The sequence below is a fragment of the Hoplias malabaricus genome, chromosome 17 (genome assembly GCF_029633855.1).
Source record: "Hoplias malabaricus isolate fHopMal1 chromosome 17, fHopMal1.hap1, whole genome shotgun sequence".
Taxonomy (NCBI): domain Eukaryota; kingdom Metazoa; phylum Chordata; class Actinopteri; order Characiformes; family Erythrinidae; genus Hoplias; species Hoplias malabaricus.
The window spans coordinates 11,304,187-11,324,404 of NC_089816.1; the positions used below are offsets into that span (position 1 = coordinate 11,304,187).

The following is a 20,218-nucleotide window of genomic DNA, read 5'->3' on the forward strand; positions in this document are numbered from 1 at the left end:
CTAAAGCCAATTGACTCAGCCTTACCATTTACAACAGGGAACCATGTTTCAGAGGCATATTATTGTACTCTACAGTTCACACTGATATAAGGAAGAAAACTTGTTTAAAATAAATATATTTTTTTCTGTAGATGGCATGCACGATTGTGGACTGGGAAACAGTTTGGTAGCTCACGTTCAGAAGCACTTACAAAATGAATCAGTTTGAATAGTAATGGCATCTTATCAGAGCAGTGGCTGTGAAGGCTTTTGACATGCCTTTCAACATTAGTTCTCTTCACTAGTTCCACAGTGGTGTTGCCAGTAATCGTCAAGACAAACCCATTTTTAAAGCAAATGTAAAATTAGTTTTCTTATTCTACCAAGTCTACCAACAAAATTTTGCTAAGCCATTTTATCTAGCTATAGAGTGTCTGGAGAATGCTGCTTAAACTGGTCCACGTTCACTTGTGTCACCTAAAATCACTGTTGGTACAGTCAGTGGTGTGGTCTTTGTCCAGTTTGGCTGTTGAGCCACAAGCTGTGGTAAAACAGACCAGTGTTTTTTGCTTGCATGATTATCCAATGCATTAAAAGGGCAATGTTCTCTTTAAACTGGATGCTCTTCGATAGCTACTGATCCAGACCTGAGACACAATGCTAAGAACCAGTGCTACTAGAAACAATGCTACTAGAGGATGAAGTATATTTTTATATGCTTGTTTGCTTGCTCAACATGAATCAAATAAAAATAAATCAATTAAACATCAGGACATAAATCCAAATAAAATAACCACATTTCAAATTCCCATTACTGAAAGAGAGGAGTACATGGAAAAAGGTAGAAAATAGGCACTCTGTGGCCTTGTCCTGAAGGAGTTAATAATGTACAGGAGGCCTGAGCTACTCTTCCGCTCTGCGCAGTGCCACGCTGGTAATGTGGATGATTGGGAAAAGCTCCATGGCAGGAGAGGGCAGGCTTATCACTGATCCACCATCTCCCATCACCGCCTCTCTCACTTCAAAGCTCCATAATGAGAAGCACCTGCCCTTTCTGGGCCGAAGGAAGTCTTTAGTGAAAGAGAGAGAGAGAGAGATGGAGATAAAAGAAGGGAAATGCAGAGAACTAGGAGCTTTACATGGGGCTCAGAGTCAGGACGGGGCTGAATCGGGACAGAATGAGTGCAGGCCCGGCAGAGGCCCAGAGGAGACTCAGCAGAGACCCGACTTGCATTAGCTCGGCCTCACTCTGGCTCAGGCTCCCACTGAGCTGTCTGATCCCCCCACTTTCAGACCGTGAGGGGCATGCGCTATCTGTGGCTAATCTCCACAAACTCTCACTCTCTCACTCTCTGATCTCCTGCTCTAATCAAAAACAACTCGCCTTTTCACTCAGCTGTTTGCTTTCCCTCAGACAGGGATTAGAAAAGAAACATGAATCTCGCAAGGATAAGAGTTGGATTGACTACAGCTATATTCTTGATATAATGCCTTTAGAATATAATCGCTGAATAGCATTCAGTAGCGAACCCTAGCAGTAACACTGCACCTTATCTTGTGGGAATCAGGGTTTGAAGTATGTTTATGTACACCACTATGCACCAGTATTGCTTCAAGACTTTTTCTTGAGTGCCACCACTCTTCATAAACTCTTGGTACTCACTTTACCCCTGGAAAACCAGATTTCTGAGATATAAACTAAACAGTAAACTAGATAGCTTCATATTCATACTTCATAGCGCTTGCTATCTGTGCTTAGGGTTGAATGTAACCTCATATTTGACTCATATGCTGCTTGTGTTTCTTATCTTTCTAACTTTGTTTTCTGAGATTATTCTAGTGTAGTGCTCATCCCCAAAATTGTTCCCATCATTGATATCCACATAAAGGGGACACGTGTCTGCCATTTACCCGACCCTGGAAGACAACACGGTTCTCCCTCTCCTGGATGATGATTCTGTTCTCCTGTGTTTGGGGTTAAGCTGAAAAAGTGTCTCGTTCTGGGTGGCACAGCAGGAAGTGTCTCAGTCACACAGCTCCAGGGACCTGAGAGTCCTGCTCCGGGTGACTGTCTGTGAGGAGTGTGGTGTGTTCTCTCTGTGTCTGCAAGGGTTTCCTTCAGGTGACTGTCTGTGAGGAGTGTGGTGTGTTCTCTCTGTGTCTGCGTGGGTTTCCTCCGGGTGCTCCGGTTTCCTCCCATGGTCCAAAAACACACATTGGTAGGGGAATTGGTGACTCAAAAGTGTATGAGTGAATGTATGCCACCATGCGAAGGAATAGTGCCCCCTCCAGGGTGTGTTCCTGCCTTGCATCCAGTGATTCCAGGTAGTCCCCGGACCCTTGAACTGGATAAATGGTTACAGAAAATGAATGAATGTGTCTCGTTCTCCCAGGTGCATACTGAGTGTTTATATCATTTATCTTGATCTCTCGCGTACCTTATCTTGTTCTCAATTGTCGGCCATGTTTAGCCCCCTGATGTTTGTATTCTTGTTTTGATTTTTGGTTTGGACCCTCACATGTCACTCGTATGTTTCTGGACTGGACTATTGATTAAAGTTTGTCGCATCGCAAACACCTGCACTTTGCCTTTGCTTGCACATCTTCTTCTTTCTGTTCCCGCTGTTCCCATCAGGTGTCGCTACAGCGGACCATCTGATCCGCATGATCTATTTGGCACACACCAAACTCTTCACAGACAGTCACCTTGAGTGGGGTCTGAATCCCCCAACCCCAGACCCAGGACGCTGGAGCTGTGTAACAGTGACAGTACCTTGACAGTGACACTCCCTGCTGCGCCACCGTGCTGTTCACCCTTTGCTTACACATACAAAATGAAGAAAAAATAGTCGAACAGCTAAACGACAACCTGAAATAAATTTAATTTACATGAAAATGGTTTGAATTTATTCACATTTCAGCTACTGGAAATAAACTAAAGGTTTCTGTTTCTGAGATGCGGTGGGCTTATGCTTTTACAAGCCACATACATGCGGCTTACAGGATGTCAGACTTTTAAAAGTGTTTTCAGTGTTGTAGTGTACGTTTAGAATCTCCAAAATTTACAGGAGAAGGAAAAAAACTTTCAATGGATTGCATTGCATTTCTATTGGTCTGTTCATCAGAAACTTTTCACACAATGTGAACAGAGACAGAGAGGAATTACAGTCCAAAGTTAGTGTAGGCTATGCTGCCCTTCTGCTTTGATCTGTGTAAATGCTGTGGTGGTCAACTCCCATGACCGGGCAGTTGAAGCAAAGCATGAATCCACACTGTCACGGTCCTGCAGCTTGGAACTGCTATAATGCTGCATTTAATGCATCATTTTCTAAGAACTGAAGAAACTAATGGACAGAGTAATTGTTTAGAATTTGTAATCTCTTAACCTCTTAAACCCTAGTTTTATTTTTACATGTGAAATATTAATATGTAAGTTCCTTAACTATGAGCAGAGATGTTAACAAACCACTTCAAGTGAGTCCAAGTCAAATATAAATATTTGGAAATTGAGTTCAAATCTAGTTTTTTGTCACAAGTCACTGGGAATCAAGTACACGTTGAGTCACAAGTCACTGGGATGTGAGATTGAGGCGAGTCTGGAGACTTTGAGAACTTGAGTTTAGCTATCATTTTTGCTCATTTGTTGGTCATTTACTTGGAGTCAGTGTTTGCTTTTTTATCTTCATAAACGTAAATAAAACATTGCATTTCGGATTGTCTTGAATAATAAAATAATAAGTTAAACATGTGGTTGTGGTGTTTGTTTGAGTTTCTCTAATGCTGATTTACTGCCTTGGGCACTGATGTAGGTCATGAGGGTAAGGTGAAGAAAGCTGGGGTCAGTATATGGGTCCTTTGGGGGTTTCAGGGGTTAGAGTGCAAATTTAATATTTAGTTATTATTAAGACTTCAGTAGCAACACCTATAACATGCATTTTTGGTAATGGCTACAACTGTTCTGTTAGTGCTGACCTTCCCTTGCCCTTGAAAGAAAAAAATATATATAAAAAGACCAAAAAAGGAGATATTCATAATAAAACAATAATGAAAGTAGATTGAATAGTGAAAGCTTTTACATTCTGTGAAGGAATCATGCTGTTACATGAAGTAGTCAGTGGCGTGTTGGGTTTTTTCCACCAGGCCTCTGTCCATGTCCCACTGTGTGGCTGATTTATCATCTCCTGAATGTGCAGAGATGTTGCCTCGTTATAGCCGTCACTGCTTCCAGCTTCATGGGGCAGTGTCCCTCTCTGGTAGAGGATGGCCAAGACATATTAACATGACACTAACCTTGAGCAGATGCCACTGTAAATCACTGATGTCATTACACATGGGGGGTCTCCAGCATGTAATACAGCAGCACGCCAGAGCAGTTACAGAGACAGCAATGTGCCGTAATTCAGAGGATTCACTCGCTCTCTATGACAAACATGTCTGCAGCTACATGACATTAACGCATGACTGAATGTGTTGTTTGGGCCTAGTGTTCCATTCAGACATTATGGACCTCCCACAGGTGTTTTAACTTTAATTTACAAGTTACATATCTGAAACGCACTAATGTACGCATTTGAAAAGCAGCCATGTTATAAATGTAGTCCCAATTACAAAAGTCGTGGTTGAGAAATGGTTGAGTTCCTGTGTAGTTTAGCTGCAGATCAATGGGTGTTATTATCTTAGAAAATTGGAGCCCAGTATGAGCATTCACTGAGATCTCCAATAAAACTCCAGAAGGCACACAGGTTAGACTCCTAGATGCCTTTTTATCTCAGGAGAAAGATTTGAGCAGCAGGAGACTTAAGTCTCCTTTGTCTATCTGTCTTATCTGATTGTTTATAACTGCAAAAGTATCGAGGGTTTACATATCTGAAGATTTGGCTTGAACACACAGGAGGAAAAGTAGCCAACCGAAAGGTGATGAGGTGTTGCTTTTGTAGCTCAAACATGATCTTATTAGGCCTTTTACTTGACAGACTGCTCCCATCTTATCTGAGCAGCTGGTGATTAGATAGCTAATCTGAGCTGAGCAGAACAGGGGCCTGGCTCCTTCGTCATGGCTGTGGCAGCTCTGGTCCTGTCACTCTGAGCCACTTCTGGTGCTGTGGTGGTGCCGTGTGTTTCCGAGGTCTCTCTGATAAGCGTGGGAGGCTAATTGCTGCGGTCGCTCGCTGAGGTTGGAGCAGAAGTAGGTGGGCCGGCTGTGGATATGTGCACTGTGTAAATACACAAAATACCAGCCCCACACTCCATCACTGCCCACTACATACATAAACTCACTGGCCAGTTAAGCACATTTAAAATGTCAAGCGGGTAAATGGGCCCGAGCAACAGAGTCTTATAAAGACATTTCAAAGACACTTCCCAAAGACTCCCACAGCAATGCCATGAGATACAGCCCTGGCACTGAATGCTCTTGACTGGACTCTCTGGCCACAAACACAAGATTCCTTCAGCCTGATCTGCTTAGTCTACAGCAGTGGTTCGCTTTCCCCAGGGACAGCTTTGTGTTTTCCCTCTTTCTAACATGCCTTGATAATTCATGAGCTGTAGCAGAGTCAGTAAAGTACTAAATGGTGCCAGACAAAGGTCTTCACAGAAGTACTCCATACACATGGGCATTTAAGAACTTGCAGCATACTGTAAAAATCATGTGCAAAAATCGCAGGCCACCATTCATTAATTTAATTCCCAGTCAAAGCAGCCATTAAGCACAAGTTATTTGTGTTTCTGATGAGATTAGATATACGACATTCCACTTGCAAAAGGAAGGGGAAAGTCAAAGAGAAATAATTGGGGGGAAAAAAGCAGTTTCCGAAAACAAAATTTAAAAATAAGTAAAACAAACAGTAAAAAATGGACTCAGCTTTGAAGACCTAGTAGACAACAACAATTAAGATGTTAGATAAAATTATTTTAAATCTTTAAAATTCATAGGTGTTCCTTTTCATTCTTCCCATACGAGCAGGTTACTTGGACCGTGAGAAGTAGAAAATGAAAAAAATAAAATAAAAATAATGACTAGGGACATTAAATACTAGTTATTTATGTGACTGTTTAATATTTATAACAAAATATGTTTTATCCTTTTTTTGCAGGTGCTGACAAAAACAAATGGTGTTCTGTGATTTTGCACTTTGCTTGTAGAAATAAAGAACAGATATTCAGCTATTATTTTAATTAATATGTAACTATTAAATCAACATGGATTAACAAGGTATAATGTCCTTTTATGTTTGATTGAGTATGTCTGATTATGCCTCATTGAGCAGGTGAATGTTTATCAGTAGCTACGTTAGCATAGCTAATTATAGTAGCACTGTCAGACAGATGACAGTGAGATGTATTAAACAATTAGCCTAGCAAAAATAAAGTAAGAATTTAAATTTTTCATCAGATAAACATCATAAAAATGTAAACTGACTTCTCAGATATTTGTTGAAGACTGGTACCAAATGTAGAATGTGATACTATGCTAATTTGATCTATTGAAGGAGAAATAGATGAATACATTTCAGCAAATAATAGTAGTCTTTTGACTGATAAACATGAATGAGTTTTGCCCCAAGTTAAAAAAATCTCATGCAGATCACTATCATAGAATCTTAACTGAAGCAGTGGAACATGTTTCTGGGCACAGTACAGCTTCTTGTTTTGGTGAATACCTCATTTACCCGCTCCATCATTAACTCCCAGAAGAGTTCACGTCCTATCCACAGTGTCAGTCAGACATCAGTCAGTGCGGGCTCTGGGAGTAATGTTCTCTAAGTCATCAAGGCCTCTCAGTAGAGCTGTGTATGGTGCTGTTATTTCAGGTCGAGTGAGTGACAGCATGGGGCTAATGCGAGGCCTCGGGTCTCTGGAGGGTTTGTGTCCCTCAGTGGCTTGGACATCAGGCTGGCCAGGGCCTGAGTGGAGCTGGCAGCTAGAACATGGAAAGAGCCACTTTGCGCTGACCCCTCATTCCACTTGGACCTAGTGGCATGTGGAAATGCACTACTAGACCCTGTGTTTCCATTCTGTCCTACCTACTCTGTTCCACTGTCACTCGTTTGCTAACTTGATGGAGGGAAGGAAGAATGAATGAATGAAAGAAAGAAAAACAGAAGGAAAGGTAAGAGGTGTTCAAATGTTTCCAGTCACGCTTGTCATGTTCAAGGTCCCTGCTCCCCACTCTTCAAACATGATCCAGCTCCATGTGTCTCTTCTCCATCCAACTAGAATAAAACTCCACCTAGAGCTGGGAACTGCAAGAGGAGAATTTACTTTCATAATAAATCATTCAAGTTGATAGAAGGTGGTTGTACAGGCTCTGGAGGCTGAGAGAAGGGGAGGATCCTGGCGGTGGAGCACGTCTCCTCTCGGACCGTTTGTTGATGCACTTTAAATCCAACTGTAATGCACCCAGACAAGTAGAGGCCTCCATAGATAATCATTTCCTTCACTTTACCACCACATCCAGGATACCTCCCATATCATACAAACCCTAGCAGTCAAGAAAAGAAATAGGGGCCAATGGCCCTCCAGTGAACTGCAGCAGTAGCAAAATATACTGTAGCCTGCAACAACCATATTTGGGCAGGTGGAATATATTAATGAAATCAGACCTGTGGATCTCACTGACAATAATAGAAAGCATATAGCCCAATCTAGGCCTACGGGGCTCCTTTTATAGGCCACATTTTGAGCACCCACAGAGAACTGGCACTTTTAACATCTCATGGAATCCTGTCAAATTCCTATTTCCACATTTCATTCTGTAACACTAGCACCATTGTTAAAGCACAGTGTTCGGTGGTAATCGCCATTATAGTTTCCAAAGAAAGTTGCAAAAGTGCTGAGATCTCTACGCAGTGTCTTGAAGTAGGCCAAACGGTCCAGTCCAATCAGTCTCAAGACTATTGCTCTAGTGAAGCACAATTGTGGTTTTATGGACTGGAGTGCTTCCCTATTCATTTGATTCACCACACAGCGTAGCGTTTGCTCAGCTCAGCCTTTTCCTGTCCTCCGTTTTCCTCTTCTTTGTACAGTGGAGCCGCTGTAAACATAATAAGGCCTGATTTAGCGAGGGCCTCGGTGCCCATGTCAGACCGCGGCCGGCTTGCTTGCTGAGGGATAGAGTTCCCACTGCCAGTCAGCGCAGAACATTGTTTTCCTTGGGCCAGGGCCACTCAGGGCATTTCCACTTCATTCAGAGCAAACAGCACCACAGCTGCTAAACTCACTCGTCAATGAGTGAGCTCTTGGCATTCGACCTTCACCTTCCAGGGTCCTCCTCATAAAGCCCAGCATTTCTAATTTTCTCATGTTGACAAAAGTCCATGCGAGAAAAGGAGGTCATTGTTTGGCCTTGTCGAGTCTCCGTGTGATTTCACCCTCTCTGAGTCGTAAGGCTTTCTCCACCAACCTCTCTCCACTTCCCAAAGAGACCCCCTACCCTTTTTGCCCCACTGCCATTCTCTCTCAGACAAAAATCACTTTGTCAGGTCGGGTTAATTAAAATGCCTTGCTGGAGATTTTGAACTTTGCCGTTTTCAATGTCTAGCTAAGCATACCCCCACCTCTCAATCCCCCAGAAAAACTTCAAGTTGCTTTGATTTAAATCTGTGAAACCCTCCGAGGGTCCACTTCTGTTGCAGTTGGCTTGCATTTGCCTCTCTGAAAAAAAAGGGCCAGTAGGGGAGAATGGAGAGGCCGGCCAAGCGCAAAAGTGACAGACTTAGCAGAGATTTGACAATTAATAAAAATTTCGAGTCAGCCAGACTTTCAGAGGTGAGAAAAAAACAGACAGAGAAGGCAATCACAACTCTGTGAGGATATGGACAGTGGCCAGAACGAGGTCAGCCTTGTCGACCACAGCCTCGTGAAGACTGAAGGCTGCAGGGCCTGACTGTGATGGCTACGAATGGCTCTCTAACGGCCAATCGCTAACGTCTGCTCCCGGCCAAACTGTTTCAGCAGAGCGAGCTGGAATCGCAACTTTCCGAGAGTTGTCCCAGTGGAGGCCCATGATGAATGCTCGTAGGACATCCTAATGTAAATAGCTCAGAGCTGTGAGCTGGAGGTGGAGGGCAGTGCAGATGGCCTGCATGTGCTGGCCCCAATCAACGGTCTGATTTCAGAGGTTAGTGTTAATTACAGATTATTGCTGAACCGTAAATGCATTCAGGGTAGGCCAGTTGCGCCAGTGAGACCTCGAATCATTTGTGATGGCTCCGTTCCGTGTTTGTGCTTATCCGTCAGCCGTACTGAATTACAGAGAGCGCTGTGAACATTCGGCTTCTCCTGTTTTTGTTGTTGTTTTTGGCCATCTGAAGTGAGTGGTGGTAAAAAAAAGACACCAGATCTTTTTTCTTTTACTATATATTGTGTGCACAAGTGGCCGCCTAGTCAGCCAATCGCAAAGCAAAACTGCACATCACTCAAAATCCTGGAGTTACAGTGCTAACACCACAGGAGAGTGCTACACTAAGATTATCCCACTGTGCTGGAGAACAGGACTTAACTGCACAAGCATCACTCCTGTCTCTCTGAGTACACATTGAATCCTGGCTCTTGGAAAAATAGTGGCCAAAGAGCAAGCGGCCACCCGCTTCATGCAGCCGTTTGTGTTTAGGTGCATGATAACTCCCCAGTAAATTGGATCATCAATCATCCGGCCATACCGGCAGACAAAAGTCTTACATTGTAATGTCAGGGTTAGCCCCACATATGGAACTGTTTATAGGCTAATCCTGATAGAAGCATGGGGAGTGCAAGGGCACCAGATAAACCACCCACCCCCAACAGAAAAAACATGAGCAATCATATCCAACACTCCATCATCATATAAACCTTCACAACATAACAAAGTGCTCAGCTAATTGTGTTCTACCTACAACTGGAATAGGAAAATAATTTTGGTGGTGGATTCACCCATTATCTATTAGAGCTGTCACAATACTGAAATTGTGGCTGAGGTTCTGATGTCAAATGCAGTGTCACTATGCTCAATATCAGAATAAATCTATGGTAAAACATTAGTCAATGTAAAATAATATTACAGTATTATAATTATATAGCATTTTACCATAATGTTTTAACATAATGTATTTGTTTGTGGAATTTTTGTTGTTTGATTCCATGAGCATGAAATTATAATGATATATTATATATTATTATTATTACACTTTATTAACACTTCACTGAAGGGTGGCAACTCCAAGTGTATTAAATGTTTATAAACTGAAGTTGTTGGAAATCAAAATGCCAATTTACAGGAGAATCTAATTATTTAAAAGTTTTATTTTTAACATTAAAAATAAACATAAATATGATTGACCTAATTAATAGTTTATTTTGGATTACACCCAGTGCAGGTTAATTGTGTCCATGTATTATATTTTAATTTATTTTAAAAATGTATTGGAATTTACAACATATTACAAAATTACAAATTAAAAACTGTAATGACTGTTTTTTTTCCTCAGGTGGTTTGACTCAGGTGCTAAATGAGACTGTAGCTGTTAGCAGTATTCACTGACACACTTAGCACTCATGCGTTACTGACCGACCCCATTGACTGCATATATGAGCCTCAGTGACGTAATTAAGTCATATATTATGTGATTACCTCTCTTTCAAAATGCAACATTAATTTGTGGTGACTTTCACCCTACAGGATAAAAGTGCTTAAATTAAACTCATACCTCTGTTTGGAATTTATAGAAAAGATATGTTTTTAATATGTTTTAAATTGTAGACTTAAATGTGTCTGTGCTTGTATTTATAAAGGTCTGTAAAAATATCTGTATGAAAATAGTTTAAACAGAGATTAGGGAGACATTTGGGGGGGAAATAAAACCATGATTCCATTATTAAAGTTTTTAATCTGAAGTTTTGTAGAAATGAGCAAGTTTTGAAAATATCCAACTGAAAAAATAAATTACTCCTCCTTCTTTTAGCCCTGCTTCCAAAGCACATGAACCAATCCTGCTATTTTATTCTAATTTCTTCTGGGTTTTAATATTTTTTCCCTAATCAGAGAATTGGATTTATTGATTGCTAATGTGAAAATTATTCAAAAGTTAGATTACAGGACATACTACCATGTTTTACCTTTGATAAACCATTAACCTGTTCAATACATCCTGCAGCACCAGTTTCTAAGGCTACTATTACTGATCTACAAAACGCAGGCCACTGACAAATCAAATGGTCCTGCAAGCCAAATGCACTGCTCAACACATGATAAACATAGCTCTCCAAATCGCCGCGCCTGCCAGGCGGGAGCAGAGAGAGTGAGAGGTTCCACAGGAATGCTTGTGTCTGGAGGCTGGACATCAAACAGAGCAAGCCCCAGCATCAGAGTCAGAGCAGAGGTCAAACCTGTTAAAGAAGCTGCCTCAGGTTGACCATAACCGATGGTGTCCGGAGGGGTTCCTGCAAATGGAATGCGTGCTTTTAGAATTATAAATAAGTCAAACTACCAGGGTCGTGGCAACATCTGGCCATGGTATTTTTTTTTTTTCCCTTTCTTCAAACATTTTTTTGCCATAACCTAAGGGGAGGACAAATGTCAAAAATAGCCGGCATTGCACACCCACAAAGATCTGTTGCGTATTTTTGGATTGTCCTTGAGTTCCAAAAGGACAGGAATCACTGAGCCGAGCGGTTCTAACTGCCTGAAACTGTCCCAGGGGTCTTTGAGACAATATATGTCCAGGGAGTCAAAGCACTTTTTTTTTTGCCAGAATAGTTTCCTCCTCAGCCACAACTCTCCACCTCCTCCGTAGTGTCTCTCCCCCTCCTCTTGCCTTACCCTCTTTATGAGCTGGGACAATGTGCTGGTAATTAACAGTTTTCTGTGGCTGTGGTGGCTCGTGGGCACACATGGCCCAGGCTTTGGTGGCTCCCGAGCCTTTCAGACCAGAAGCCTTCATGAGTTCCTGTCTCCCAAACACTACAGTGGAAGGCCCCTTTTCAGTTATATCAGGTACCACACCCATTTTAGAGAACTCTTCAAGGGTTCTGTTGTAAAAGACACAGGTTCTAAATAGAACCATATAAATTTTTAAATAAATATTTTCAATTCTGAAAATGTGCAGAGTTACGTTTTACTGCTTTTAAGGCATTAGATTTTTTCTTGGAAAGAACATAAATATTTAACTGATGAAGTTTTTAAGGGTTTAATTGATGGCAGGATTGAACAGCAGCTCTAAAACGACACAGACATTTCCATTTTACACACTATTTATTGCATCAGTGATTATTAATAATTTTTATTATGATTTATAATATCTGTGAATTTTTAAATCTTTAAAGATTAAAAAAAAATGCATCTACGCTCTTAATTAAATTTTCTTAAATTTGACTTGTAAATCTAATCTGTGCAAAGAATTATAAAGGTATAAAGAAACTTAATATAAAGGTTTTCCTAGAACCGTTACATTGTCTAGAGGTCTACATTCTACCTTTAAAAGGTTAAAGGGGTCTTCACCTGCACACATTTACAAAAATTCATCTTTAAAAATCATCTATTGAAAGTGTCTTTAGAGAACCACCGTGTGATCTTCTAATGCACCATGCAAAAATACACTTTGCTTGTTTTCATTCCAAAATGCAGCATTTCCGTTTGAAACAGTATAGGGTTGAAAATAATAATTGCTATAACACTATTTGTCAAAATAAACAAAACCATTTGTATTTCTCTCATACAGCTTTGACTTATAATGACTATTGATTAAAGCCTTTTTATTTTTACTGTAGACGTGAATGAAAGTTGATGCAGAGAAAACCAGACAATTTCCCATTCATGTTCCATTTGAGTTACACTTGTAAGAACCCCTGTGGAAGGAAACAAGAATCAAATAATGTGAATCAGCGACTGTTGTTTCAGTTAGAAGAGCGAAATCAGTCGAAAAGCACAGGCCGTAAAACAAATGTCGCAGTGGCATTTTACGTTGGAAGACTGATTTTCCCAGCCGTGCGCAAGTACAAAGGCAGAAATCATTTTCCGCCCGAGGAAAATGAGAAATCCGTTTCTGTTCTCAGTTACTGAGCCACAGAACAGAACGACAATTCTCGACACACACAAACTGACACTGTGAGAGAATATATGGGCTGAGAGTAAATCTATATGAGACAGCTCTCCCACTCACTCTTGCGGCAGAAAGATAGGCCGAAAGATTGACGTAATTGCTGGAAAAGTCTGAATTTCTTTTTATGTTTGAAGCGCTCCATTAAAAAGGACCACTCATGTCTAATGCTATGCTAATGGCTCTTTTTCTCAGACAGGTCTTTGGCCATGCTGCTCTCTGCGCTGCCCCGGGCCCCAGTCCATCCTGACCATGCCAAGATTCCCCATACAGCCTCCTGCCCACTCACCTCCCATAGGGTGTGGGACGCCTTGCTTTGTGAGTTTGGTTTAACATTGACCTGCTGATCCAATAAAGCTCACTCTGTCATGCTATTCTTTTCAATTACGCTAACGGGGCCTTTTATAGTTTGGAAAGAACAAGTAAATGCATACAATACAGTGTCTGTTTTGTCTATTTATGTTTATTATTCTTATGATCACGATTCAGTAAAACTGCCATAAAGGTTTCCAACTCCTCTGTAGTCACGAGTGTCCTGGGTCAGACAGCACTAATGTATTATTGTAATGAGCGCAGTATTGTGTGAGTCTGTTAATCATTAATCAAAGATAAGTAGTATCTAGTCATATATATATATATATATATTTTTTTTTTTTCTTTTTCTGGTGTGTGTGTATTTTTATAAATAATATTTTATAGAACAGAGACGACTAAAGTGTTGAGTCTAAATGAAGACACGTCTTTGTCGAGGGCAGGGTTGGTTTTGGGGGCGCAGCACTGGCCGATCGTGCCTGAGAGCGCGGCACGGCTGTTGAGAGGTCAGGGCCGGCTGCTGGATCAGACACATGTAGAGCAGGGCTCCTGGCACGCTCCCGCTCTCTCTGTTCTCTCTCTTTCTCTTCATACTGCAGCACAGGTGGAGCTGGGCATTCCTCACTCCTGACGTGAACAAGTGAAGAGAAGAAAAGCGCTCAGTAAAGCCGTATTGACACCTGCTCTGGATTTACGAGGCTGAGGGCATGTGTGTTGGTTAGAGAAAGCGTGAAGCATATGCTCCACAACTCACCTTCACTGGTTGAAACACAACAGCTTACGGCATGGATAGGAGACCTCAGCTTCCAGATGGAGCTTTAACTTAGAACAATCAGTGAAAGAGGGAGAGAGAGAATGAGATAGAAAATGATGAAAGAGTTGGCAAAAGCTTAGGACTAAAAGAGGAAGCAAGAAGGTAACAGAGAGAGGGAAGACAATAGAAAAAATGGCAAGAGACTGAAAGACGGGGTGGGGGGGGGGGCTGAAAAGGTCAGAATGTGTGCTTCGGTTTGCTCCTCACGGTAATAAAGTAAGTGAAATAGTCTGGTAGATGGCAGCTGATTCAGTCCAGTCCCGTGTGTGTTACAAGTCTCCTGTGAGGGCTAAACTGAGAAGAGAAAACCAGCATTTAATTCACTTCATCTCCTGTATTCTCTGTTTGTGAAGACTACTGCATTCCTGGACTAATTCAGTCAATTTCATCCACTCAGCACCAGTCTAATCAGATTTCAACATCATGTGGAATAAACAGACAGGTGTCTCTGTTTTCAGAAGAAAAAGAAAACGGTCCTATCCCTAGGAACTTGAGCCCATGCCTGTGCTATAATTAGAGGGCTGTGTAACTTGGTTTGCTTCACACTAAGTTGTGATCTGCTTATCAAAGGCTTGTCTATGTTTAGTCTTAAATCAAATTGTTTAATATCTCACCAGATGGGGGCGCTGCAACTGCAAAATGCAGCCCATTGGAAAATCAGTCATGAAAGCAGAGGACTCAATAGTTACAAGAGAGGAACTTCAATTTGTAAGTGTGTAGGTAAGTGAATGAGTGTATGTATGTATAGTGTGTGTATGTATATATATTTACACACACACACAAGTAAGTTTGATCCAACACAGTTATTTTAATACACATAATCACTCCACATGCTTATAAACCTAAGGCAGTAAACTCATGATGAGGAAATATCCAATTGTCCCAGTCATATTCACAAAAATAAATAAATAAGTAAAATGAAATAAAATGGAGGGAAAAAGAATTCACAACGGAATCTGAGGCCGTGTGGTTAAAACCACATTTAACCAAGTAAACTGTCAGACACTTCTCCCCACACTGAAACATAATGCATTGAGGCCTATTACATCAGCTCATGGACTGATGGGAGGAGACTGATGGAGAAAATATGATATATTTTAATAACGAGGAACTGATGCGGATCCAGGAGTAAATCTGTGTGAAGTACGGAAGCCTGCTTAAGCCACTAACCTTGATAATGATAATGAGATAGTACTCATGGTTTAGTTGGACAATTTTATTATTAGGTAATAGTCAGTTATAATTATGAGGTAGGATTTAATTATGAGATTGTTAAGAGATAAAAAGATATATAGATGAAATAAATATTCAGATATTCCTAATTATGAGATAGCAGCTCATGAGATAACAAGGTTAAAAGGGGTTAATTTATTTATTTGAGGTAGCAAATCATTCTGAGGAATTCATGAGATAGTAAATGATTGTTTTGAGATAGGGGCTCATTTTATAAGACAGCACGTCATTATTATGAGATAAGAGCTCAGAAATATGAGATAGCAAGTCATTGTGAGAAACTGAGTGGCTTCCACAGTGAGGAGAGTGCGGTGGAGAAGTGAGAGTTTATAGAGAGTTGAGCATCTCCGACCGAGTGAGTGACATCAGCAGCGCAGAGCCAGTGAGAGAGTGGCTCAGGATTTGGGGGCTGGAGAAAAAAAAAATCGCTGGAGAACTTCTCGCCCTGAAATCCCCGCAAAGCGCTGCGCACAACTTTTGGACTCGTGTTCTTTACAAAACCAGGACTGCTGCCTGAAGTGACCACCGACCGGAGGGAAGGCGAGAACCAGGAGGACATACACGGCCGTGTTTGGGGAAACTTTTATGACTTACTTCGCCAGTGAGAGGAATATTCCGAGAGTTCCGGAGAGTCGCTGCAGTACGTGATGTGCGCGTGAACTTTGACGCACGTGTGTTGCTCGTTGCTCCGGAGCGGACGCGGTTGAATGGAAGTTTACTCTTCGGTCACTCTGGCTTTGTTTGACTTCTGGAGTTTGTGAAGTTGAAGCAGCACGCGCTCGGAGAGCCGAACTGGACATACTGTCTGCGCGTGGCACTTCCCTGGTGTAAGACGAACGGGGGATATATATTTCTAATTCACGGTTAGGATTGTTTACGGTTGTTTGTTGCCGACTGCTACCGAGATCCCGTGTGCGCGTTTGTTGCGGAGAGGATGCGAGCGCGCGCGCAGCAGAAGCGCTGTGCGGCCAGTGGCGGAGGGCTCGCGCTATACTGCGCGCTGCTACTGCTGCTGCTGCTTTCCGCGTCCCCCGCGCGCGGCTGTCCGGCCAAGTGCAGCTGCTCGGGATCGCACGTGGAGTGCCAACAGCAGAGCTTCCGATCAGTACCGAGAGGAATCCCGAGGAACGCGGAACGACTGTGAGTACCTCCAGCATCATCTCATCGTCATAGCGGGGTTTAGGACGGAGCGCTGGAAAATCAAACAGGCCAGCAATGGGCACGAGCTCCCTGTAAGGGGTAAACACGTTAAAGACTGAGGGACGGGCATTTGACCGCTATAGAGAGTCACGAAATTGGCTTTAATTAGAGTGTGGATTCATATAGTGGGCACGTGCACTGCAAAACACTGGCACGAGTTACAGGTATGCGTTATTACTGGCTGTTGGGCAAGTAATTGATTATTCCAGAGAGTCAACAAACTACAATACGGTTTTTTTTCTCCTGGTAAAATGATAATCAAAAATGAAAATAATTGAACACATTTAAAGTACAGTTAGTATTGATTTGCTGATTTTTAAATAATAGGCAAAAATAATAAAAAAAAGCCTGTGTGAAAGAACATTTAGCATATTATTATTATTATTATTATTTATTTATTTATAATTTTTTAACTTAACAGATAAATAACCTGTGCATCAAATGTTATATCAAAAATGTATATTGTTTGTTTGTTCTCATAGAGAGTGTGTTTACTTCTTTCTCTTATCAACTCAATAAAACAGCGTTTGACCAGTGGGGTCCAAGCCTTTATACCAGACTGCAGAAACAGTGCTGGAACTTGCAAATGTGTAGACTCTAACAGACAGCAGCCATGCTTTGGCTCCGTCACAGTCAAAGCAATCTAACACACTTCAGTTTACACTTCTGCTGCAAGGAGACACACCATTACCGACATTTCAGAGCCACGAAGCTGACAAGCTTTACATCCCTGTGCTTTCTCCGACATTAAGAAACATGTCATTGTTGAATTATGCATTTCTCGATTTTGGCTTTGAAACCCACTGGTGTTGAAAAAGTATGCTGCATATTTTTGAGAATGTAAAGTGTCCTGAGGTCTGCACTAATTTGAATCCCTAATCTTGGGTTTAGATTCACTGTATCAGTAGCTGTACAGGTCTGAGCAAGTACGTTACGTTTGGATTTCTGCATAATTCAGTGGTTGAGATATAAACAAATTTATTTAGAGGGGGTTCATGTGAAATTGTGGAATGGGAGTGTCCTAGCGAATCTTAATGAACTTTGTTTTCAGTCGTGGTAGGACCTGGGGTTGTAGACGGCAGGGAACCTACACAAATCTTCTGTGTTTCTATATGTAATGTCAAAAATATATAAACCTAGAGATATTAAAACACCATGTGTGTACTTCTCTGACATGAAAACATTAAAACATACATTTTATGCAAAAGATCTGATCTCAGAACTGTCGTAAAACATTGTCTCAGGCATCAGGCAGTGTATTTGTACACATTTAAAACCATTAACGCTTCAGCTGTCTGGTTCCTTTCATCACTGTTGTGAACAGTTCAGACTAAAGTTGTGCCTTTAACTTTAAACTTGCTTTCCATCTTATGGATTTAATTTGAAAAAAATGTTGAAAAATGACTGAAATTCCTCTTTAATTGGTGTAACAAATAGGCACAAGCAGTCATTAGTGTGATTAATGGAGGTGTAGGGTGTGTGTGTGTGTGTGTACCTTGGCACCTTAAGTAGGGGAACTGGAAGCATGTTTAGGGGCACACAGTCTGGCAGAACATGGGGTTTCATTCGTTTTCTTCTCACAGGCCACAGACTTGGTGTATATTTGAGAAATGTTTGGTTTCTGGGTTAAAAATATTCTCACCACAGTGCCACCTACGCATGGACGTGTACAGCAAACCATAACATGCCATAAGTAACCAACTGAAGGAAGGTTGGGTTACCATAAGGCTTAGATAGAACTTCAGCAATAGTTCTCTTTGCTTGTGGTAGGATGGCAAAAAATGCACAGGCACTGGCTGTAGGCTCACTTGACCCTTCTGACCTTTCTAACTGAGGCATTCAAAATGGCATTTCTGTCAGTTTTATTTAATGAAATGAAAAAAATGTCTCTGTATTCCATTCAGTCAAATAGAACAAAGGGGGAAATTGTATTACTCAGTTGCATTTGACCCAGATAAAATAAATAAATAAATAAACACAATTAAAATTAGCTTAAAGTCTGAGAAGACTCTCATTGTTCAGTTTTAAAAACATCTTTTCATCTTTCCGTCTCATTCCATTTTCTCTTTTTCATTATTGTTCATGTCTATGGCTTATTAGCTCCTAGCCAAGTATTTGGCTAAGAGGTAATAAGCCATCTGCGCTAATAAGCCATAATGGACTGTGAGAGTGGATTAATGATATTGACTGAGCTCTGGGATTAAACACATTTATCACCTGAAATCTCAGAACTAAACCATAGTTCCTTTGGTGGGGCATGCTTTCAGAACTGGTTAAAGTTCAGGTGCTGTGAGCCCTGCGTCTCTGGGGTGCGTTTAACACATTGCCAGAGTTCTCATAATACCCCGGAGTGTTGATTTAAGTGAAATGAGCGCACCACTGCCCCATACAAGGCTTTCGCCCCACATGTTTAAACCCTCAGTAACCTTTAAGGCACGGACCAATGAGGTTTTTAGAGAGGATTTTCAGATTTGCAGACTGTAAATATGTCTGCAATTGCATTTTATATTGAGGTAACAAGGTCTATAGTTGCTGATGTTTGATTGAGTGGGCATGGGAGACAGAATTAAATCTGTGCGTTTTTGAGTGACACATTCTTCCTAAGAAATAAATATTCCCTGCAAATACATGTTTCCTTGACAGTTTGGGAGAATTTTGTTTTTTTCCGTGGTTCTCTCTCTCAATTGAGCACACAGGGGCTCAAACACACACACAAACCCAGAGAGAGAGAGAGAGAGAGAGAGAGAGAGAGAAAGAGAAAGAGAGAGTGCACGCTTTCTCTCTCACTTTCTCACTCTTACATACAAACACACAAATGCACAGACTGGCTCGGGAACTCTGGCGTTTAACAGCGCCTTCTCTCCTGCAGAGTTTTCACAGTGGCCAGCCACTCTTCCACTTCACACTTCAGGAACAATGTGGCACATTGTGACTAGTGTAGCACACTCTGTCTTCTGAAACAAGAGCGAAAGAGAGAGAATGGCTACATTTTTTACTTGTCTACACTCCCTGTCTACCTCAATTAAGCAACATGGGAATGGGCGGGTTAGGCATCTTTTCTTAAGCACTATTCATCCTGGACTAGTTTTGCCAGAGGAGGTTCTGTAAGGGATTTGATTGACTGAGTCATATGGTAATTACTCCTAATTACCATAGATAGTCAGGATTACAGCCGGGGTGTAGACATAAGCGTTACACCACATTCAATAACAATAACAACCAAAGTGCTCAGCCGTAATTTGCAGAATGTTTTGTTGTTTCATTAGCGTGAGGCCAATTTGAACATGCCTACTAATTCCTGGAGAGCCACTTTAAAAAAAGCCTTTCAGTCTGGGTCTATTACTGTCAGAATTGTAAAAGCTGTTTTTACAGAATACTCATTACATTTAGTATATTGATATATTGAGAAAGAAGAACATCTTGTGTGTCAGCAGTATAGTCTAATATTCATTCATATGTGGCTATTGTTATCCCTTTGTATGATTTCCTCTATATATTTCTGAAAAATGTATTTTAAAATCTTGTAAAAAAATCCTGTGTATTTTCTTTAGTGTCTCCCTAAGTATAAATGAATCCAGTTCAGCCATTTTATTGAAATATTGTGCAT

At 41.2% G+C, this 20,218-nt stretch overlaps 1 protein-coding gene across 2 annotated transcripts in view; it reads left to right on the forward strand.

The window, feature by feature from the left end:
- Positions 1-15,918: 15,918 nt before the first annotated feature.
- slit3 (slit homolog 3 (Drosophila)) overlaps positions 15,919-20,218 on the forward strand; it is a 182,397-nt gene continuing 178,097 nt past the window's right edge. For both annotated transcript variants that reach the window (XM_066648750.1, XM_066648751.1), the window contains exon 1: positions 15,919-16,551. In XM_066648750.1, coding sequence (XP_066504847.1) covers positions 16,346-16,551 — 206 coding nt within the window. In that variant the 5' untranslated portion in view covers positions 15,919-16,345. The remainder of the gene's footprint in view (positions 16,552-20,218) is intronic.